General features: G+C 46.2%; 1 protein-coding gene across 1 annotated transcript in view; it reads right to left on the bottom strand.

Moving 5' to 3' along the window:
- Positions 1–24522, bottom strand: part of LOC140427095 (protocadherin Fat 1-like) — a 212507-nt gene that overhangs the window by 70364 nt on the left and 117621 nt on the right. The window contains exon 6 of the mRNA XM_072512608.1: positions 12415–12625. Within this exon, the coding sequence (XP_072368709.1) occupies positions 12415–12625 (211 nt within the window). The remainder of the gene's footprint in view (positions 1–12414; positions 12626–24522) is intronic.

Below are 24522 nucleotides of genomic sequence, written 5' to 3'. Positions count from 1 at the left end.
TGGGTGAAGAAGTTCCTCCTACACTCCGTCCTAAATCTACCTCCCCTTATTCTGAGGCTATGCCCCCTAGTTCTGCTTTCCCCGACCAGTTAAAACAACCTGCCCGCATCTATCCTATCTATTCCCTTCATAATTTTATATGTCTCAATACGATCCCCCCGCATCCTTCTAAACTCCAATGAGTACTGTCCCAGTCTACTCAACCTCTCGTCATAATCTAATCCCCTCAACTCTGGGATCAACCGAGTGAATCTCCTCTGCACTCCCTCCAGTGCCAATATGTCCTTTCTCAGGTAAGGAGACCAAAACTGAACACAATACTCCAGATACGGCCTCACCAACACCCTATACAATTGCAGCATAACCTCACTAGTCTTGAACTCCATCCCTCTAGCAATGAAAGACAAAACTCGATTAGCCTTCTTAATCACCTGTTGCACCTGCACACCAACTTTTTGCGACTCGTGCACCAGCACACCCAGGTCCCTCTGCACAGCAGCATGTTTTAACATCTTACCGTTTAAATAATAATCCATTCTGCTGTTATTCCTCCCAAAATGGATAGCCTCACACTTGGCAACATTGAATTCCATCTGCCAGACCCTAGCCCATTCACCTAACCTATCCAAATCCTTCTGCAGACTTCCGGTATCCTCTGCACTTTTTGCTTTACCATTCATCTTAGTGTCGTCTGCAAACTTTGACACATTGCACTTGGTCCCCAACTCCAAATCGTCTATGTAAATTGTGAACAACTGCGGGCCCAACACTGATCCTTGAGGGACCCCACTAGTTACAGGTTGCCAACCAGAGAAACACCCATTTATCCCCACTCTCTGCTTTCTGTTAGTTAAACAATCCTCTACCCATGCTACTTTACCCTCAATGCCATGCATCTTTAGTTTATGCAGCAACCTTTTGTGTGGCACCTTGTCAAAAGCTTTCTGGAAATCCAGATATACCACATCCATTGGCTCCCCGTTATCTACTGCACTGGTAACGTCCTCAAAAAATTCTACCAAATTAGTCAGACACGACCTACCTGTTGTGAACCCATGCTGCGTCTGCCCAATGGGACAATTTCCCTCCAGGTGCCCCGTTATTTCCTCCTTAATGATCACTTGTTCCCAGCTCTCCCACCAGAGAAAATAGTTTCCATCTACCCTATCAAATCCTTTAATCAACTGAAAAATCTCAATTAGAGTGGTGATTGTACCTTTAAGGGCAACACATTTGAGTAAAGGTCACCTGGCCTGGGTGACCAATCGGAACTGAATCACTCCTGGGGGAGGGGTTTCCCCAGGCAGAGGAAATTCAGCGATAGCCGTAAACATACTGCAGCTCTCAAGCGCCTCTGCCTCCCTCTGAGAATTCCTGCCTTGAGTTGATTCCCCATTCTTATTAAGGGACAATCGCCACAATTAGATAACACTTTAATCTTCCACACGTGAGGAAATACAAACCTAGACTTTGCAACCTATCCTCATATTTTAACTCTTTTAGCCCTGGTATAATCCTGATGAATCTCCTCCAAGATAAATACATTTTTCCTGAGGTGTGGTACCCAGGACTAACTACAACAGTCTAATTGGAGTCTAACCAGGGCTTTACATAATTGTAGCATTACTCCCATTCTTTCACTGTTTAAAACCCACGGAAAACTCTTGCATAAATACCTCTCCATGCAGACCCCTCGCGGTTGCAAGTGCGTTTCCATTGGTGTAGAGATGCTTAGCATGCTGATGCAACTAAGACAATCAGAGGACACAGCACACCAGGGGTACTACCTGCCCTTTACCATTTAAATAGACCGATGGAGTATAAACAGTCGCTGAGTCCATGTTCAGAGAGAGCATGTGTGCAAATCTAATCTGCCTTCAGCATTTATTATCTATCATCGCCAAGACTGGGTTTTCACAGCTGACATGCAATAAATGGGTTTCACAAGAATCATTCAAATCTCAGCGCAACTGTAACTAAATTTTGTTCAATTCAGAAAGGGAACACACTGGATTGTAGAACTTCACAACAACCACAAACAAACAGCACGAACTGTTGCCTCAGCACAACAAGAGGGTTTAAATCAATCGTAAAGTGAAAGATGTTTATCTGCAGGTGCAAGGTGTCTGTAAAAAGCAACCTTTGTGCTGTACCTTTCAATAAGGTACCACATGGTGGGCTAATAACAAAGCTTCGGGTACGTGGGACAAATAGTTACAGGAGTAGCAAATTGGCTTTTACATAGAGAACTAAGTGACTAAGGCTAAAGTTCGATTTTCTGATGGAGGAAAGCAATTTTCCTCAAGGATTAGCGCTGGGACAATTGTTATTCATAATTTCCGTTAATGAACTGGATTGAGGAATAAGTAACTCAGCATCAAACTTTACAGATTATATTAAACACGAGGGTGCAGCTAAAATTGACGGTGAAAGTAACATAATAGTAGAAAATGTGTAGACTGGGCATTAAGTGGAAAGTGAATGTTATCATGGAAAAATATGAGGTGAAAGACTTTGGTACTCACCTACACTGAGTACAAAATATGCAACTGGATGGGGTAGAAGAGCAAAGGGATTTAGGGGTACAGGTGAACAAACTTTCAAAAGCGATATGAGAAACAGAAAATAGGAGGAGTAGGCCATTTGGCTCTTTGAATCCATTGTGCAGCTCTCAGCTGCTCAGACCAGTTTCAACCCAGATCTTGAGCATGTCTGAGAAAAATAAATTGCGTGGGCATGGTTTGTGCCAGGCCACAGAGATCGGGAGGTCATCTTAAAAGGACGCCCAATTCAGTGCCCCTGCCCACCACAGCAGAGAATTATAGAATTGACAGTGCAGAAGGGGGCTATTCGGCCCATCGTGTCTGTACCGGCCCTTGGAAAGAGCACCCTACTTAAGCTCAGGCTTCCACCATATTCCTGTGACCCAGCAACCACACCTCATCTTTTGGACACTAAGGGGCAATTCAGAATGGCCAATCCACCTAACCTGCACATCTTTAGACTATAGGAGGAAACCAGAGCACCGGGAGGAAATCCATGCAGACACGGGGGAACGTGCAGACTCCGCACAAAGAGTGACCCAAGCTGGGAACCAAACCTGGGACCCTGGAGCTGTGAGGCAGCAGAACTGACCACTGTGCCGCCAGAGTGATGATGTTCTCCCCCACCACCTCCCACAATGCCAACATCAGAGCAACCCCACCTCCTTAACAGGCATTGGGTGACCCCCTCTTAATCCCCAACCCTTTTGCAGGTATCAGGCAACCCCCTCACCCCTCCCCAACCCCCTTGCAGCAATCAGGTGGACCCCTCATCTCCAACTCCTTTGCAGGTACGAAGCGACCCCCCCTCCTCACCTTCAACCCTCTTGCAGGCATTGGGTGATCCTCTCACCCCCAACCCCCTTGCAGGCACTGAAGCGACCACCCACCCCACCACCACCACCACCACTGTAGTCGCGGGGGGTCTCTCCACCCCCCTTACAGGCATCAGCCCTCCCCAACACGCATAAGGAGAACCTCTCCCATGAGGCTGCCCAGACGGCCCATTCCTGGCACTACACCCAGCACAGGTTGCTGCTGCCAGGTTGGCATTGCCAGGTTGGTATGAGGCGGGGGGCTGGCTAATTGTGTTAAAATGCATACAAAACCATTAAAATGAGGTTCTCACCCTTTGCGGGGTGCGTAGAAAAGCAGGAATTGCAATCACTCCGGAGGGAACCATTCCCGATTCATTTTCCGCCACGTCGATGATCCCGTGGACCGCTAATGTGGGCTCAAAATCATCCCAAAGGAATCTATTTATTTTCTTCACAAATATATTCAGTGAGTTGGCCTCCGTAGCCTTCTGTGGTAGATTATTACACAGGTTCACCATCCTCTGAGTGAAGACATCGCTCCTTCAGAGATCAGGAATAAGAAGGGTGCAGTCACAATGTTGGGGGTATACTACAGGCCTCCCAACAGCCAGCGGGAGATAGAGGAGCAGATAGGTAGACAGATTTTGGAAAAGAGTAAAAACAACAGGGTTGTGGTGATGGGAGACTTCAACTTCCCCAATATTGACTGGGACTCACTTAGCGCCAGGGGCTTAGACGGGGCAGAGTTTGTAAGGAGCATCCAGGAGGGCTTCTTAAAACAATATGTAAACAGTCCAACTAGGGAAGGGGCGGTACTGGACCTGGTATTGGGGAATGAGCCCGGCCAGGTGGTAGATGTTTCAGTAGGGGAGCATTTCGGTAACAGTGACCACAATTCAGTAAGTTTTAAAGTACTGGTGGACAAGGATAAGAGTGGTCCGAGGATGAATGTGCTAAATTGGGGGAAGGCTAATTATAACAATATTAGGCGGGAACTGAAGAACATAGATTGGGGGCGGATGTTTGAGGGCAAATCAACATCTGACATGTGGGAGGCTTTCAAGTGTCAGTTGAAAGGAATACAGGACAGGCATGTTCCTGTGAGGAAGAAAGATAAATACGGCAATTTTCGGGAACCTTGGATGACGAGTGATATTGTAGGCCTCGTCAAAAAGAAAAAGGAGGCATTTGTCAGGGCTAAAAGGCTGGGAACAGACGAAGCCTGTGTGGCATATAAGGAAAGTAGGAAGGAACTTAAGCAAGGAGTCAGGAGGGCTAGAAGGGGTCATGAAAAGTCATTGGCAAATAGGGTTAAGGAAAATCCCAAGGCTTTTTACACGTACATAAAAAGCAAGAGGGTAGCCAGGGAAAGGGTTGGCCCACTGAAGGATAGGCAAGGGAATCTATGTGTGGAGCCAGAGGAAATGGGCGAGGTACTAAATGAATACTTTGCATCAGTATTCACCAAAGAGAAGGAATTGGTAGATGTTGAGTCTGGAGAAGGGGGTGTAGATAGCCTGGGTCACATTGTGATCCAAAAAGATGAGGTGTTGGGTGTCTTAAAAAATATTAAGGTAGATAAGTCCCCAGGGCCGGATGGGATCTACCCCAGAATACTGAAGGAGGCTGGAGAGGAAATTGCTGAGGCCTTGACAGAAATCTTTGGATCCTCGCTGTCTTCAGGGGATGTCCCGGAGGACTGGAGAATAGCCAATGTTGTTCCTCTGTTTAAGAAGGGTGGCAGGGATAATCCCGGGAACTACAGGCCGGTGAGCCTTACTTCAGTGGTAGGGAAATTACTGGAGAGAATTCTTCGAGACAGGATCTACTCCCATTTGGAAGCAAATGGACGTATTAGTGAGAGGCAGCACGGTTTTGTGAAGGGGAGGTCGTGTCTCACTAACTTGATAGAGTTTTTCGAGGAGGTCACTAAGATGATTGATGCAGGTAGGGCAGTAGATGTTGTCTATATGGACTTCAGTAAGGCCTTTGACAAGGTCCCTCATGGTAGACTAGTACAAAAGGTGAAGTCACACGGGATCAGGGGTGAACTGGCAAGGTGGATACAGAACTGGCTAGGCCATAGAAGGCAGAGGGTAGCAATGGAGGGATGCTTTTCTAATTGGAGGGCTGTGACCAGTGGTGTTCCACAGGGATCAGTGCTGGGACCTTTGCTCTTTGTAGTATATATAAATGATTTGGAGGAAAATGTAACTGGTCTGATTAGTAAGTTTGCAGACGACACAAAGGTTGGTGGAATTGCGGATAGCGATGAGGACTGTCTGAGGATACAGCAGGATTTAGATTGTCTGGAGACTTGGGCGGAGAGATGGCAGATGGAGTTTAACCTGGACAAATGTGAGGTAATGCATTTTGGAAGGGCTAATGCAGGTAGGGAATATACAGTGAATGGTAGAACCCTCAAGAGTATTGAAAGTCAAAGAGATCTAGGAGTACAGGTCCACAGATCACTGAAAGGGGCTACACAGGTGGAGAAGGTAGTCAAGAAGGCATACGGCATGCTTGCCTTCATTGGCCGGGGCATTGAGTATAAGAATTGGCAAGTCATGTTGCAGCTGTATAGAACCTTAGTTAGGCCACACTTGGAGTATAGTGTTCAATTCTGGTCGCCACACTACCAGAAGGATGTGGAGGCTTTAGAGAGGGTGCAGAAGAGATTTACCAGAATGTTGCCTGGTATGGAGGGCATAAGCTATGAGGAGCGATTGAATAAACTCGGTTTGTTCTCACTGGAACGAAGGAGGTTGAGGGGCGACCTGATAGAGGTATACAAAATTATGAGGGGCATAGACAGAGTGGATAGTCAGAGGCTTTTCCCCAGGGTAGAGGGGTCAATTACTAGGGGGCATAGGTTTAAGGTGAGAGGGGCAAAGTTTAGAGTAGATGTACGAGGCAAGTTTTTTACGCAGAGGGTAGTGGGTGTCTGGAACTCACTACCGGAGGAGGTAGTGGAAGCAGGGACGATAGGGACATTTAAGGGGCATCTTGACAAATATATGAATAGGATGGGAATAGAAGGATACGGACCCAGGAAGTGTAGAAGATTGTAGTTTAGTCGGGCAGTATGGTCGGCACGGGCTTGGAGGGCCGAAGGGCCTGTTCCTGTGCTGTACATTTCTTTGTTCTTTGTTTGTTCTTTTGTTCCTCAGCTCAGTCCAAAATGGCCTACCACAAATCCTGGAACTGTGACCCCTTGTTATAGAGCCCCCTCCCCCAGAATCTGTCCAACTTTGAATTTTGTATACTTGAATTAGATCCCTCTCATTCTTCTAAACCCAGTGAATATCGGCCTATTCAACCTAGCTCTGGATTCTCCACCCCACCGCACTACATTTCTGTGTCAGCACACCGGCGGGATTCTCCGTTACGCCGTCCGGTCAATGGGGTTTCCCATTGTGGGGGCAGCCCCACGCCGTCGGGAAACCCCCGGGCTGCCGGCAAAATGGAGCACCCTGCGGGCAGAGAATCGAGCCCACAACCTCTCCTCATATGACAATCCTGCCATTCCAGGAATCAGCCTGGTAAACCTTCGCTGCACGGCAACTATATCCTTCCCTGGGTAAGAAGATTAAAAAAAGGTTTCACCAAGGCCCTGTACAGTTGCAATAAGACATCATTCTACCTGTATTCAAATCCTCTTGCAATAATAGGTGCTTGATCGCAACACGGACACATTGGGCCCAGCATTGTTCCATGCTGTACAAACTCTATGATGGGCCAAATGGCTTCCTTCTGCATAATAAAAATTCTGTGATTCTATAAAATCATTAAAAGGAGCAAGGGCAGATCAGTTCACCAAGTAGAAATGCTAACTAAGCCCTGGCTTTACTTTTGTGGGTACAGAGTTCAAAAGTAGTTACATTATATTAAACTTGTATGCAATCCTTGCCACATGCACTTCGGGTACTCTGCACAGATTTGGCCTCCAAAACTAGGAGCCATTAGCAGAAGAAGGGAAAGATAGTTACTAATAAATCTAATTGAAAAATTATGGGAAATTCCTTAACTCAGTAAGAGAACAGAATGTGGAATGGGCAAATAGTTTAGAGGCTTTCAAATAGAAAGTAGATGAGTACATGAGAGATAAAGGAATAGAACAAAATGCTGAAATACTGAGATGAGAGGTGCGACTTAACAAAAAAAAACGTCCTATTTTGGGCTGGAATAATAGGGTGTTTCTCGGAGCCAGCAGTGCCGAGAGCAACCCAGCTATCAAACGTGACTTTGTTATTCTGGGGGGCTTCTGCGGTGAATGCCTGCCCAACCCCTCTTTCCTCACTTCCTGCACTACACCCCAACTTACAGATTAGAGGATCCTGGAACCTCTACCCCCCTCCCCTCACCCACCTCACAAGTACAGGGCACCCCCGGACCTGATCCTCTCACAGACAACCTGGCACCTGGGTACCTTGGCGTTGCCAGCATGGCACCCTGGCAGTTTCGATGCCACACTGGTGGCAGTGCCAAGGTGCCAGGCTGGCAGTGCCAAAGTCCCTGTGTTGTAAGGGGGGGTGCCAGGATACCACCGTGCCCAGAGACCGACCACTCAGGGGCCTCCGATCACCTGGGAGACCCCCAAAGTGCCGTTATGCCTGGTCCACGTTTGCGGAAACCAGTATTAAACGTGCCATGACAGGAAGCATTCCCAAGCACAAACGTTCAATCCCAGGCATTGGGATACGCAGGCAGAGACATAGTTAAGTGAAGCTAACTTTAACTGCTCACTTAAATATGTAAATCTGGATCCTGCCCAGAGAGGCGAGATCCAGGTTGTGACATCTTGCGAGATCTAATGAGATCTCACGAGGCGTCCTGAGTGTCGAAAATCTCGCGAGAGGCTAACGGCCTTGCTGTTTCACCAAGTCGGGCACAGCAAGGCCATTCGATCCCGTCCCAGGTATGTGATGTATGTAAAAAAAATTGTCATATTTTATTTTATTTTTGCAGCAATGGGCAGCATGGTAGCACAATGGATAGCACTGTTGCTTCACAGCTCCAGAGTCCCAGGTTCTATTCCCGGCTGGGTCACTGTCTGTGCAGAGTTTGCACATTCTCCCCGTGTCTGCATGGGTTTCCTCCGGGTGCTCTGGTTTCCTCCCACAAGTCCCAAAAGATGTGCTGTCAGGTAATGTGGCCATTCTGAATTCTCCCTCTGTGTAACCGAACAGGCGGCGGAATGTGGCGACTAGGGGCTTTTCACAGTAACTTCATTGCAGTAAGCCTACTGGCGACAATAAAGATTATATTTTTTTAAACCTGGGTTAAGATGCATACAGACAGTATGTCTGCTAAAGCGTGATTAAGGGGTCATAAACGTGGGGTAATCATTGATTTTGTAGATGAAGTATTCTGCTATAGATTTGAGAACCGTTTACTTGTTTATATCTGGTTAGAGAGTAAAGTTTTAAAGGACAACTGAGGTGTTGATAATTTATGAAGGGTATTGTGTTTGGTCCGAGACACAGAGGTCATGGGACATCTTATGCTTTGGGTACAGGTGACATAATTAAGGGGAGGAGCCAGGTCTGTCTGAAAAAGTTAGTTCTTCCAAAGATTTTAATCTAAAACAGAGGTGTTTCAGTTTTGGTCCTGAAAGGTTCTCTCTCCAAAGATCCTGCACAGAGAAAATCAAATAAAAACCCTGCTTGTTAACTTTATTCATGAGTGGTATTTAAGCTATATTGGTTGACTTAATTGAAATATAGTGTCAGATTTAGGAAATAAGTTAAAGTGACTTCTTTTACTTAAGAACTGTTGTAACTGTTAACTGTAAAGCTATTTCTCTGTTGTCATAGTGGTTAGCTCTGTGTTTAAATGAGCAGCACTGTGGCGCAGTGGTTAGCACTGCTGCCATACGGCGCCAAGGACCCAGTTTCAATCCTGGCCCTGGGTCGCTGTCTGTTTGGAGTTCGCACATTCTCCCTGTGTCTGCATGGGTCTTGCAACCGAAAGATGTGCAGGGTAGGTGGATTGGCCGTGCTAAATTGCCCTTAATTGGGGAAGAAAATGAATTGGGTACTCTAAATGTTTTTTTTTTTAAATTCTGTGATTAAATTAAGATTTGTGTCTTGTGAGAGTACCTTTAAGAAATGGGTGTTCATTAATGCAGTGAAGTCAGAGAGCGAGTGGAGCTGGGCTGTCTGTCAGCTTTTTACTTTCGTTTTAGGCTGTTTGCTGCAGGGTGTGTTCTAGTTTCGTTTTCAGAGCTGGATAGCTGCAGTCACAGACAGAAGGTGTATGAATCTTTCTCTGTAATCTAAAGACTGTAAATCGATCCTGGTGATTTAAAACTAATAACAGTTGTGACTTTAACCTAATGTGCTTCTGGTAAAAGGTGTTTTAAGTCATATGGATGTTAAAAGGAAAGCTTAAAGGATTACTTAGTGCTGTAGTCTTTGGGGGTTGTATTTGAATTAATGGTTGCTAAGATGTTCACGGTATGTTTTAAAAAGGTTAACTTGAGTTCATAGAATAAACAATGTTTTGCTTTAAAAAAAATACTTTTCCATTTCTGCTGTACCTCATCTGTAGAGTGGGCCGTGTGCTCCCCCTACCACAATCTATTAAAAGTTGTGGGTCAGGTGAACTCCATGATACACTTTGGGGTTCTCGAAACCCTGGCCCATAACATTTGTCTTCACACAAAAGCTAGCTATTGGTCAGTGTTATCACGGGAGGATCGGTGGTGCAGTGGTTAGCACCGCTACCTCACAGCGCCAAGGAACTGGGTTTGATCTCTGCTCCAGGTCACTGTCCGTGTGGAGTTTGCACATTCTCCTCATGTCTGTGTGGGTATCTTCCCCACAACCCAAAGACGTGCAGAGCAGGTTGATTGGCCACAGTAAATTGCCCTCAAGTGGAAAAAAATGAACTGGGTGCTTTAAATCTATTTTGTTTTAAAACAAGGTCAGGGATATCATTCCTGTGCTGCAGTAACCTTTCCTCAGTTTTACAAATTGCAGATAGTCAGGTTTGCGTCCGAGATCCTAACAGCTAGATGGACTGCGGGTGTGGCACATATATATTATATATCTGTAATTGGAGTAAATGGTCTGTTTCTGTGATGTCTATTCTATGTAATTATATGGTACTTCGGCAATACAAGTAACACTGAGAGAGCTTGCTTCCTTCAGAGAATCAGATGCACTTTTCCAACACAGGACAAAAAGGGGCAACAGCTGTCACAGTTTTACACAGGCCTGGATTTCCGTTGTGAAGGAGAGGCTCAACATGGCACAAGTCCCAGAAATGGACAAAATTTCTAAGCCCCGTCCCCAAATTTGGCATTTCCCATCTTTGGGGAGGCAGGACTGGAGTCAAGCTGGACTTCGCACATCATGGAGGCAACTGGCCATTTAAATCACCAGCTTCCTCCACTGAGGAGGGATTTTTGGACCCTTGCTGCATGAATTCCGGAATGCGCAAGCAGATCAGGTGAGAGGAGGTCTGAAATTGGTGGATTATTTATACATCTCTCCCCTTTGGAAAGGGTACTGTACCCTTTGTATAGGGTCCTCTGAGTCACCTGTGGAAGAGGTAAGCCAAACGTTTGGAGAGATAAGACTCCGTTTTGAATTTGGATATTGGATTCATTGTCACATGTACCGAGGTACAGTGGAAAGTATTGTTCTGCTTACAGTCCAGACAGATCGTTCAATACATGAAAAACATTGGACATACGATAAATACACAATGTAAATATATCGACATAGACATCAGGTGAAGCATACGGAGTGTAGTGCGACTCAGTAGAGAAGAGTGGTGAGGAACCCTTTGAAATTGTTGGAATTAGAACTGGTTATGCACACTTTATGCACAAACTCATTGGAACTGCCAAGCCATCCAGGAACTGTCAAAGGTACTTGGGGTGAGTTGCCATGAAAGGGGAAAGGGCAAAGGGTGGTGGTTGGGGGAGTTTGTGGTGACATGAGTGGCATAAAGTTTCCATGTGAGGGCCCCTGGTGGGGTGGGTAGGCACATGGGTTGGCATAGATGGTCTGAAGGACCATGGAGGCAGGTGGGTATTTTGCTTGGAATAGGTTGGCATGGGGTGATGAGAGGGGGCTGAGGGCTGGAGGGATGTTTTTATTTAAGCACTTTAAAAAAATGCAAACACAGTGGAGCAGAGGTACGCCTTGCGCCCAGTCCACCTCTGCACCCAGCAGCCCCTACACTTGGTCCAGGGTTACCTGTCCGATTCTTATTTTAGTCAGCAACTTTCCCTCCCCGCACCCTCCAACCGCCACCACCTCCTCCATTTCTAGCAAGAGCTAGCAGAAATTCTTGGGAGCATGAATCCTTCCCCTCTTTAACCAAGTGCACTGAGGCCAATTTCAGTATCCCTGACACTGCCCTGGATGATAGCTTCTGATCCCCCTTTAAGCCCATTCTATCAATTCTTATTGTCTGTAATGTCACTCATTGTGGTGAAGCTCAATCTTTCATGCGTTGGATCTAAGGATAATTGATAGGTGTCAACATAATCTTCCTGCTCAGAATAAGGCACTCCTTAACTCTGTGAGTGTTTGATCTCAAAAGATCTCCATGTACACAAGAATCGTCCAACTGAAGGTGGGCAGGTAAAAATGGGACTTCCCACTGGACCCATCTTGCCAGACTAAGTTATATTGTTGTAACTATATTACTATTTGTCCTGGTCCATGAGAACTACTACATAAATGCAAATTTAAAGCAACTATATGCAAGGCAATCAAATTGTAGCGATTTGAGTGAAATAGCATAATTTGCATAATTGCTTAATTAGTACCAATTACCGTCAGATTTAAACTTCCATCTAGGAGCACAGAACACTTCCATCACAGAAACCTAACTAAGACATAGAAACAGTCCTGAGAAGGGAGATATTCCTCTTCGTCATAGCTGGGAACTGTTGTTACTTGAACAGAATTGTTAGGCTTTTTCAGTGTTTAACAGAACGATGAGTTGGTTTAACTATTCAAACTACATAAGGCAACAAATAATCCTTAAGCTTGAAGAATGTTTATGTTTCTGAAAGTATATTATTGTCTTACCAATAATATCAAACCACAGCTGACTCTTAGTGAGTTCTGTACTGGTCACTCCAACCATATGATTCACGGGGTCTGACTCCATGATGGCAAAGTTGAAGTGAGGCTCGTCAAAAGCCAGAGGTTCGGTGGATGGTGAAGGTTTCTTAATCCATTCAATGTGCAGACGGACAGTCGCTGATTTCTGAGGGTTCCCATTATCAGAAGCACAGATCTGAAAGTACACAATGCAGTTAAATGACTTGGATTCCCAAAATAATTCTAGTCATCGTCGTGACATACAATGAATTTCAGCAGTGTGGATTTTATTTACATGATCTGATTGTCCTCATCTTACTCCTGCTATGTATCCGCTACATGGCGGCAGCAAAGCATTTTAAAGCAGATTTATGAAGGTGCACATTCTCTCCAGACACAACCATCAAATGAGAAGGATAACATTTGGTATCTTCCCAATACAAAAAACATTGTGCAAAAAATTCTCAAATCCCTTTTCAACTGAAATCCTACGGTAATATTGCAGTCACAACAGCTCCTGGGCCACGCACACGATAATGAACTGCATTAATATGTAATAGGCAAGTTTGTAAATTAATATACATTAAATGCTTTATTTAAAAATATAATCCTATGCCTATTGTATGAAAAGAATCTTAAATCGGACATGGTGCAAGTCATATATGAGATAGTGCATCTTTTTCACATAGGGTTAAACTGGGACTGCCTCCAATCTGAAGCCAGCATTTAATTCAACTTCATTTGAGCTTTTTCACCTGTCAGTTGTTATCAACTGTCCAACTCTAATGGACTCCTTAGTAGCTTTGATGTTGTTTCTGATCTCTGTAAAGTAAGTAAAATCGCTATAGTCCCAGATGACCATAGGCTGCTTTCCCCTTTGACCGAGAGAACTGACTGATGGGAATTTAACCTGAGGATCAACTGTACCTAATAAGTAAAAGCTGAGCCTGAAGCTGTTCAGGAAGAAGCTAGACTCTGCAAGCCACTTCATAATGAGTACATGGATCATGTTCACGCCTTTACCTGATGCTACAACTCAGATTAAATATGTCAGAAGAACCTTCTCCATCCAGTAGTCACACAGTACATGCTTAGAAGTCAATAATATGAGGCAGGAAACCCAATACCTCATAATGCAAATAAAAGACATGTAACTTCTGAAATTCGTACATGTGTTGAAAGAGTTCCCACCTGCAGCAGATATGGTTAAGAAATTAATCCAGCTGCAGTACACCCATTTTACGAATGGATGGTATACATCTGAACGAATGGACTCAAGATTGACCCTTCCCAGCACAAGGAAGTCCACTCTGGCAACCATTTTTTTCAAAACAATTTAGAGTACCCAATTTCTTTTTTCCCACGTAAGGGGCAATTTAGTCTGGCCAAATCACCTACCCTGCACATTTATTTTTGGGGGTTGTGGGGGTGGGACCCACACAGACACGGGGAGAATGTGCAACTCTACACGGACTGTGACCCGGGGCCAGGATCGAACCCGGGTCCTCAGCGCCGTGCTGCAGCAGTGCTAACCACTGCGCCACCGTGCCACCCTACTCTGGCAGCAATAAACAGACATTGGAATAAGAAAGCCATTTAACACACCAGCATAAACAGGCCAGCATTCGCTTCAGTGAATCCATACTTCAATGCGAGTCACTAAGTTGATAGTTTTGCTGAGATCAGGGCCTTGCTGGGTGGCTATTGCCACTATAAAACGTGCAGTGAGCCATTCCTTGGCATCGTGCCTCAGTATTTCAACACTGTGCCACCCCACTAATGCCCATTAATGCCTAGAAACTTGTAGTGAGCTACACACCACAGAGTTATTTAAAACATATTTCTGAAAGCACTCATTGTACTTAATCTGAAAAAAACATTGTGCTTGTTATCCATTAGATTTTAATTAAAGTTACGATACAACCACATAATCATATTGAGTCATTATCAGTACATCTGTTTTCATTCTCCAGCATAATTAAAATAGACATACGAGCATTCAAATTGGGAGCAGGAGTAGGCCACTCGGCCCCTCGAGCCTGCTCAAAAAAGCATGGCTGATCTGATTGTAACTTCAGCCCCGCATTCCTGCTTACTTCCCACAATCTTTTACCGCCTTGTTTATCAAGGATCTATCTAGCTCTCTCTTTAAAATAGTCAAAGACTCTGCTTCCCCTGCCTTTTGAGGAGGAGCGTTCCAGAGACTCACAACCCCTAGTTCCAGATTCTCCCAACAAGAGGAAACATCCTCTCCACATCCACCCTGTCAATATCCCATCAGGATCTTTAAGGCTTTGATCAAGTTGCCTCTTACTCTTCCCAACCTAGTGGATGCAAACCTAACCTGTTCAACCTTTTATTAACCTGTTCTTTTTTATTCGTTCATGGAATGTGGGTGTCACTGGCTGGGCCAGCATTTATTGCCCATCCCTGAGGGCATTTAAGAGTCAACCACATTGCTGTGGATCTGGAGTCACATGTAGGCCAGACCAGGGGACAGATTTCATTCCCTAAAGGACATCGGTTGGGGTTTTAGTGAATCGACAATGGTTTCATGGTCACCTTTAGACTTTTAATTCCAGATTTTTATTGAATTCAAATTTCACCATCTGCAGTGGTGGGATTCGAACCCAGGTCCCCAGAGCATGACTCTGGGTCACTGGATTGCTAGTCCAGCGTCAATACTATTATGCCACTGTCTCTCCTTATAAACCTCTCTGAACTGCTCCTAAAGCATTTACATCTTTCCTTAAATAAGGAGGCCAATACTATAAACAGTAGGTATACAAGAATCTGTTTTGCCTGTTTGTGTACCTCAAACTGTCATGCGGGAACGCACCTAGCACCGCTCACAGCCAGCTCCCTCTATTTTCAAACTCTCTGCTCTCAACAGTCTATCTTTTTCTAATTTATGATTCTATCATTATTATTGCTGTGCCAACCTTTCCTCTCTTGTTCCCCATGGCCTACAGTTCCACTGTTTTGCTGAACAATGGGCCAATTCCTCAGTCTGGATTTTGTCAAAAAGGAAAATGATAACCCACAAAATATTAAGCCGCATAGACTACTCTGTGCATATCACCGATTACATATTAGCGACATGTAGATGGGGTTCAAAATATTAAGGAATGAACACAGGTAGGAAAAATTTAACTTGCTACCGTCAGAGAAAAGAAGTTGAGCGTGCTCTTGGTGCCAATTATTCAAAAGCTCAAGGGCATGCGGGAAATAATTATAATGTAGGTTGCAGCATCAACAAGATTAGGGATCAGAAGAATACATTCAAATGATGAGGAATGTACAGTGAATAGACTCCCAACAAAATACTGACTCGTTTTAATTGTTCGAAATAATACTGGGCTCATGGTTTATCCAGGTTAGAAATATCAGTCAGAGTTTCATAGAGGGGGCAGGGGTCTCACCGCCAAGGCTGGAAGCAGGAGGTAACACAAGCAGCGGGATCCAGGTCCACATTTTGTCGGCAGCAGTCAATCAAGGAGCTAATTCCAGGGCCTCTGTCCAGTTAAGGATGGCAGCCTTCCCCTGAAACCTGCCAGTCCAGGCTTGGCAGCGCCGTCACTAATGGTGGTCATTATTGAAGCTGCACCTGGTGAATTAGGGTGCATCGATGGTTGTGCACCCTTGAAGACAGGTGAGTGGATTCTGGGGATACCGGACCAATTAGTTAGGCCCCAGCAAAGGGGGTTGCTGGGGCAAACATTACCACCGGGTGGGATGGGGCCGCGCTGTACCTCAGTAGGCCCAGGAATGTCTAAAACGGAGGTGCGACTCCACTTCCCTGGAGCCCACTGGGAGGCTTTAGCTGGAAAACCCCCCATGTGAAGGCAGGAAGAGGCTTTTAATTTGCTTCTAATGTGACTCAATTGGGCTCCCAGAGCGCAGTTCCTCTCTCACTTTTCCCGTGGCGCGAAAAAAGGCAGGTGGTGGGGAGGCTAGAGCACCCCCTCCCCCTCACTCCCCCAACACCTTACCATGTCGTATTGCCAACCTTCCCCATCCCAACCCATCACCAATGAATCTGGAAAATTCAGGCCACAGACTCTGGAGTAAGGTACAGGAAGATGATTAAATGCTCACTGTGCATGCAATAATATCAGAATGAGAATATCAAGGCTGAATATTGTAAATTGAAATATTGGGTTGATATTTCCTTGAAAGGAAATATCAACCCAATACTTCAATTTACAATATTCAGCCTTTGGAGTCAGGTAACTTTGAGAGATTCTTTTATTGTTAATTTTTCTCAAGAGGTTAAATTAGAGTCACTGACAATGCAGACTGTATTTGATCTTTTTGGAATAACTCGCTAAATTACATGCACTCATTAAGTCATGATGCTGCTTAACACCTGACGCTGTGTGTGGGTGAGGTACACATAAATATTTGCATTTAGTATCGGCTGCACTCACATCCATAATGCACCTTTTACTGCACACAGTTGGGGGTCACTATTATGAAAAAGCACTGGAGAAAGTGCAAAAAGAGATTCAGCAGAGCTTTTTTTAATTCATTGGTGGGATTTGGGTGCCATTGGCTAGGCCACCATTTATTGCCCATCCCAAATTCACCTTGAGAAGGTGGTGGTGAGCTGTCTTCTTGAACTGCTGCAGTCCATATTGTGTAGGTACACCCACAACACTATTAGGGAGGGAGTTCCAGGATTTTGGCTCAGCAACAGTGAAAGAACGGCGATATATTTCCATGCCATGATGGTGAGCAGCTTGGAGGGGAACTTCCAGGTGGTGTCCCCATGTCACTGCTACCCAAGTCCTCCTAGATGGTAGTGGTCATGGGTTATGAAGATGCTGTCGAAGGAGCTCTGGTAAGTTCCTGCAATGCATCTTGTAGATGGTACACACTGCTGCTACTGTGCACCAGTGGTGGAGGAATTGAACGTTTGTGGGTGGGGTGCCAATCAAGCGGGCTGATTTGTCCTTTATGGTGTCCAGCTTCTTGAACATTGTTGGAGCTGCACTCACCCAGGCAAGTAGAGAGCATTCCATCAGACATGTGACTTGTAAATGGTGGACAGGCTTTGGGGAGTCAGTAGGTGAATTACTAACTACTGGGTTCCTAACCTCTGATCAGTTCTTGTAGCCACAGCTGGTCTAGTTCAGTTTCTGGTCAATAGTAACCCCCATGTTGTTGATAGCTGAGGGGTTCTATAAAGATCGAATAGGTAGAGGCTCCTTTCTCTCAAAAGGAGAAAACTGAAAGATGACGTGACCAAGCTCTTTTAAATGAAAAAGGTGTTTAATACTCTAGATGTAAAGAAAATATTTCCACTTGTGGTCAAATTCAAAACCTGGGGTCATAATGGAAGATAGTCACTAAGGAATCCAATTTGGATGAACTTCGGATCATCCGGGAGGCAGAGGGGGTGATAGAGAAGAGTTACAGGGAGGTAACCACACCCAAGGTACAGGACAAGAATAGCTGGGTTACAGTCAGGGGAAAAAAACCAAACAGGCAGACAGTGCAGGGATCCCTCGTGGCCGTTCCCCTTCAAAACAAGTATACCGTTTTGGATGCTGTTGGGGGGGGGGATGACCTACCGGGGGAAGGCCCTAGCGGCCAGGTATCTGGCACTGAGTCTGGCTCTGGGGCTCAGAAGGGGAGGGGGGAGAATAGAAAAGCAATAGTTGCAGGAGATTCAATGGCTAGGGGAATAGATAGGAGATTCTGTGGTCGCGAGCGAGACTCCCGGAAGGTATGTTGCCTCCCGGGTGCCAGGGCCAGGAATGTCTCGGATCGTGTCTTCAGGATCCTTAAGGGTGATGGGGAGCAGCCAGAAGTCGTGGTGCACATTGGTACCAACGACGTAGGTAGAAAAAGGGGTGTGGAGGTAATAAACGAGTTTAGGGAGTTAGGCTGGAAGTTAAAAGCCAGGACAGACAGAGTTGTCATCTCTGGTTTGTTGCCGGTGCCACGTGATAGCGAGGCTAGGAATAGGGAGAGAGTGCAGCTGAACACGTGGCTGCAGGAATGGTGTACGAGGGAGGGCTTCAGGTATTTGGATACTTGGAGCGCATTCTGGGGAAGGTGGGACCTGTACAAGCAGGACGGGTTGCATCTGAACCAGAGGGGCACCAATATCCTGGGAGGGAGGTTTTCTAGTACTCTTCGGGAGGGTTTAAACTAATTTGGCAGGGGAATGGGAACCGGATTTGTCGTCCAGCAACTAAGGTAGCCGATATTCAGGACGCCAAAGCGTGTAATGAGGCAGTGGGGAAGGGAACACTGACAAAAGAGAGCACTTTCAGGCACGGAGATGGGTTGAAGTGTGTATACTTCAACGCAAGAAGCATCAGGAATAAGGTGGGTGAACTTAAGGCATGGATCGGTACTTGGGACTACGATGTGGTGGCCATCACGGAAACTTGGATAGAAGAGGGGCAGAAATGGTTGTTGGAGGTCCCTGGTTATAAATGTTTCAATAAGATTAGGGAGGGTGGTAAAAGAAGTGGGGGGGGGGGGGGTGGGGTGGGGGTGGCATTGTTAATTAGAGATAGTATAACAGCTGCAGAAAGGCAGTTCGAGGAGTATCAGCCGACTGAGGTAGTATGGGTTGAAGTCAGAAATAGGAAAGGAGCAGTCACCTTGTTAGGAGTTTTCTATCGGCCCCCCAATAGTAGCAGAGGTGTGGAGGAACAGATTGGGAAACAGATTTTGGAAAGGTGCAGAAGTCACAGGGTAGTAGTCATGGGTGACTTTAACTTCCCAAACATTGAGTGGAAACTCTTTAGATCAAATAGTTTGGATGGGGTGGTGTTTGTGCAGTGTGTCCAGGAAGCTTTTCTAACACAGTATGAAGATTGTCCGACCAGAGGAGGGGCAATATTGGATTTAGTACTTGGTAATGAACCAGGGCAAGTGATAGATTTGTTAGTGGGGGAGCATTTTGGAGATAGTGACCACAATTCTGTGACTTTCACTTTAGTAATGGAGAGGGATAGGTGCAGGGCAAGGTTTACAATTGGGGGAAGGGTAAATACGATGTTGTCAGACAAGAATTAAAGTGCATAAGTTGGGAACATAGGCTGTCAGGGAAGGACACAAGTGAAATGTGGAACTTGTTCAAGGAACAGGTACTACGTGTCCTTGATATGTATGTCCCTGTCAGGCAGGGAAGAGATGGTCGAGTGAGGGAACCATGGTTGACAAGAGAGGTTGAATGTCTTGTTAAGAGGAAAAAGGAGACTTATGTAAGGCTGAGGAAACAAGGTTCAGACAGGGCGCTGGAGGGATACAAGATAGCCAGGAGGGAACTGAAGAAAGGGATTAGGAGAGCTAAGAGAGGGCATGAACAATCTTTGGCGGGTAGGATCAAGGAAAACCCCAAGGCCTTTTACACATATGTGAGAAATATGAGACTGACTAGAGCGAGGGTAGGTCCGATCAAGGACAGTAGCGGGAGATTGTGTATTGAGTCTGAAGAGATAGGAGAGGTCTTGAACGAGTACTTTTCTTCTGTATTTACAAATGAGAGGGGCGATATTGTTGGAGAGGACAGTGTGAAACAGACTGGTAAGCTCGAGGAAATACTTGTTAGGAAGGAAGATGTGTTGGGCATTTTGAAAAACTTGAGGATAGACAAGTCCCCCCGGGCCTGACGGGATATATCCAAGGATTCTATGGGAAGCAAGAGATGAAATTGCAGAGCTGTTGGCAATGATCTTTTCGTCCTCACTGTCAACAGGGGTGGTACCAGGGGATTGGAGAGTGGCGAATGTCGTGCCCCTGTTCAAAAAAGGGACTAGGGATAACCCTGGGAATTACAGGCCAGTTAGTCTTACTTCGGTGGTAGGCAAAGTCATGGAAAGGGTACTGAAGGATAGGATTTCTGAGCATCTGGAAAGTCACTGCTTGATTAGGGATAGTCAGCACGGATTTGCGAGGGGTAGGTCTTGCCTTACAAGTCTTATTAAATTCTTTGAGGAGGTGACCAAGCATGTGGATGAAGGTAAAGCAGTGGATGTAGTGTACATGGATTTTAGTAAGGCATTTGATAAGTTTCCCCATGGTAGGCTTCTGCAGAAAGTAACAAGGCATGGGATAGTGGGAAATTTGGCCAGTTGGGATAACGAACTGGCTAACCGATAGAAGTCAGAGAGTGGTGGTGGATGGCAAATATTCAGCCTGGATCCCAGTTATCAGTGGTGTACCACAGGGATCAGTTCTGGGTCCTCTGCTGTTCGTGATTTTCATTAATGACTTGGATGAGGGAGTTGAAGGGTGGGTCAGTTGATACGAAGATTGGTGGAGTTGTGGATAGTGAGGAGGGCTGTTGTCGGCTGCAAAGAGACATAGGTAGGATGCAGAGCTGGGCTGAGAAGTGGCAGATGGAGTTTAACCCTGAAAAGTGTGAGGTTGTCCATTTTGGAAGGACAAATATGAATGCGGAATACAGGGTTAACGGTAGAGTTCTTGGCAATGTGGAGGAGCAGAGAGATCTTGGGGTCTATGTTCATACATCTTTGAAAGTTGCCACTCAAGTGGATAGAGCTGTGAAGAAGGCCTATGGTGTGCTAGCGTTCATTCACAGAGGGATTGAATTTGAGAGCCGTGAGGTGATGATGCAGCTGTACAAATCTTTGGTAAGGCCACATTTGGAGTACTGTGTACAGTTCTGGTCGTCTCATTTTAGGAAGGATGTGGAAGCTTTGGAAAAGGTGCAAAGGAGATTTACCAGGATGTTGCCTGGAATGGAGAGTAGGTCTTACGAGGAAAGGTTGAGGGTGCTAGGCCTTTTCTCATTAGAACGGAGAAGGATGAGGGGCGGCTTGATAGAGATTTATAAGATGATATGGGGAATAGATAGAGTAGACAGTCAGAGACTTTTTCCCCGGGTGGAACAAACCATTACAAAGGGGACATAAATTTAAGGTGAATGGTGGAAGATATAGGGGGGATGTCAGAGGTAAGTTCTTTACCCAGCGAGTAGTGGGGGCATCGAATGCACTGCCTGTGGAAGTAGTTGAGTCGAAAACATTAGGGACCTTCAAGCAGCTATTGGATAGGTACATGGATTACGGTAAAATGATATAGTGTAGATTTATTTGTTCTTAAGGGCAGCACGGTAGCATTGTGGATAGCACGATTGCTTCACAGCTCCAGGGTCCCAGGTTCGATTCCGGCGTGGGTCACTGTGCGGAGTCTGCACATCCTCCCCGTGTGTGCGTGGGTTTCCTCCGGGTGCTCCGGTTTCCTCCCACAGTCCAAAGATGTGCAGGTTAGGTGGATTGGCCATGATAAATTGCCCTTAGTGTCCAAAATTGCCCTTAGTGTTGGGCGGAGGTGTTGACTTTCCAAGAGCCGGTGCAGACTCAATGGGCCGAATGGCCTCCTTCTGCACTGTAAATTCAATGATAATTATGATTAATCTAGGACAAAGGTTCGGAACAACATCGTGGGCCGAAGGGCCTGTTCTGTGCTGTATTTTTCTATGTTCTATGTTCTAAGTTCAGGAGATACTTCTTTACCCATAAGTAGTTAAGAGTGTGGAACTTGCTAAAAAATGGCATGCTTGAGGCAAACAGTATAGATGCTTTCAGGGGTTATTGAATGAATACATATGGGATAAAGGAATAGAACGCTATGCTGATAAAGTCAGAAAAGGAAGCTCATGAGGAACATGAATACCGTTGATCAGTTGAGCTGAATGGTCAGCTTCTGGACTGAGTTTTATGTAACTGCCTCCATCAATAGCCTTCCAAAAGAAGCTGACCTGTCATCTATCTTGGGCAAGAGGCAGCTCGGTGGTGCAGTGGTTAGCACTGCTACCTCACGGCGTTGAGGTCCCAGGGTCGACCCCAGCTCTGGGTCATGGTCCATGTGGAGTTTGCGCATTCTCCCCATGCTTGCGTGGGTTCCCCTCCCCCATAACCCAAAGAGGTGCAGGGTAGGTGGCTAGGCCATGCTAAATTGTCCCTTAATTGGAAAAAATGAATTGGTACTCTAAACTTACAAAAAAGAAGAGAAAAAAATCTATCTTGGGCAAAGCTACTGTCGGCAAAAAAATTAATCTCTTGTGTTTACCTGAGGGCTCCGTGTCATTAAAGGTTCTATCATTCTTAATTAAAAGACGTGAACATATTTGCCTTCAATACATCAACGTGTTTAAACTATAATCCTAGCACGCCTTCCTTGTTTCCCTGTAATCAGGTTTTATTTCTATTTAATGGATTCTGTGTTCACAGAAACTGCAATTAAACATATCTTTGTTGGTGTCTTTGTTTAAATGTTATTGAGAATATTAACCGGTTTTACAGAAAATATTTGGCAACCCTTTTTTTCTGTTTGCTTATAAATAGACAACATAGTGCATCAACTACACACATGAATTTATGACTAAAATGTCCTTCTGCTATTTCTCCTTGCACAAAATTAAATAGGCTTGCTCTTTTTTTCACAATGCCCTTTTAATGCTTGATCAACCGTGCTTTCGAATTATGCTTTCCACAATTTGGCAGATTAACTTTCCAACTGCTTATCCAGCAATGATCTCCATGACTTCTTCTCTAAGTGCTTGCTTTGTCTTTTGAAAAGAGAAGGCTGAGACATGGAGTGATCGAGGTCCTTAAAATTATGAAGAGGTTTGGTAGGATGGACACAGAGGCCGGGACTTTTTTCACCCATTGAGCGTGCGGACTTGCCGAGCACAGAAGCGAGCGTAAAACTTATTCTTGGCCACGGTTGTCCCCGGAGTGGAACTTCCTATTGGCTGGCTAATTAACAGGCAGCCAGCATGAAATGCATGCTGGGAAAGGCACATCCTTGATGTGGAGGACAGGAAGCAGGGAGGGGGCAGGCTTGCATTTCCAACGTGCTCCCCCAGGGGGGACAGGTGCTGTGGAAATGTCTCATGGAGCTGCTGAAATGTGAAAAATAAATGGTGATGGGAAAACTATGCAAACTGTGTCGAGGCAGCACAGGCAAACACAAAACTCAGTCCCCAGGCACCCTTTTACTTCAGCCCTGACAGTTCATTCCGCCCTGGATCAAGGTTCAAGCTAAAACCTGGCTAATCAGCCCTCCCGCCAATCATAAAATCAGACATCCCATTTAAATTGTGTTCATTTGGCCCCTTATTGGGCTAAATTGTCTGCTTTATTGTTGCCGAATGCGCTTCCGACTTTCACACTTGCCAGCCGACCGAAATATGGGGTGGGATTCTCCGACACCCCGCTGGGTTGGAGAATCGCCGGGGGGGGCGGCGTGAATCCCGCCCCCGCCAGCTGCCGAATTCTCCAGCGCCGGGGATTTGGCGGGGGCAGGAATCGTGCCGCGCCGGTCGGCGGCCGCTGGCAGCGGCCACCCCGGCAATTCTCCGGCCCGTTTTTTTTTTTTTGTTGCCGGTCCCGCCAGCGTAAATTAGAGTAGGTCCTTACCAGCGGGACCTGGCGGCTCGGGTGGCCTCCGGGGTTCTCGGGGGGGCCTGGCCCCGGGAGTTGCCCCCGCGGTGGCCTGGCCCGCGATCGGGGCCCACCGATCCGCGGGCGAAACTGTGCCATGGGGGCACTCTATTCTTCCGCACACCCGGTAGCTGCAGTGGTCCGCCATGGCCGGTGCGGAGACGAAGCCCTCTGAGCATGCGCTGGGATGACGCCAGCACACGCTGGCGCTCCCGCCCATGCGCCAACTCGCGCCGGCCGGTGGAAGCCCTTCGGCCCCGGTTGGCGTGGCGCCAAGCCCCTTCCCCGCCGGCCAGTGCGGCACAAACCACTCCGGGCCAGCCTAGCCCCTGAAGGTGCGGAGGATTCCGCACCTTTGGGGCAGCTTGACGCCGGAGTGGTTCATGCCACTCCTTCCCGCCGGAGATGCCCACCCCGCCAATTACGGCAGAATCCGCCCTTTGTGTGCAATAACGTCAGATGCGCGCCCGACATCTTTTCCCACAATTTCACAGACTTTCGGGCCGAGCTTGCACCTGAGCAATGTAAAATTCTGGCCAGAATTCTTTTTACAAAAGGTAGTTACTAATAAATCTAATAAGCAACTACTTTACCCAGAGAGTGAGTGGGTGGAATGTGGAACTTGCTATCAGATGGAGCAGTTGAGACAAATAGTGCA

Source organism: Scyliorhinus torazame, chromosome 7 (assembly GCF_047496885.1).
Source record: "Scyliorhinus torazame isolate Kashiwa2021f chromosome 7, sScyTor2.1, whole genome shotgun sequence".
In the NCBI taxonomy this organism is placed as follows: domain Eukaryota; kingdom Metazoa; phylum Chordata; class Chondrichthyes; order Carcharhiniformes; family Scyliorhinidae; genus Scyliorhinus; species Scyliorhinus torazame.
Note: the sequence above shows the minus strand (reverse complement) of the source record. Positions and strands in the feature narration are given on the sequence as shown.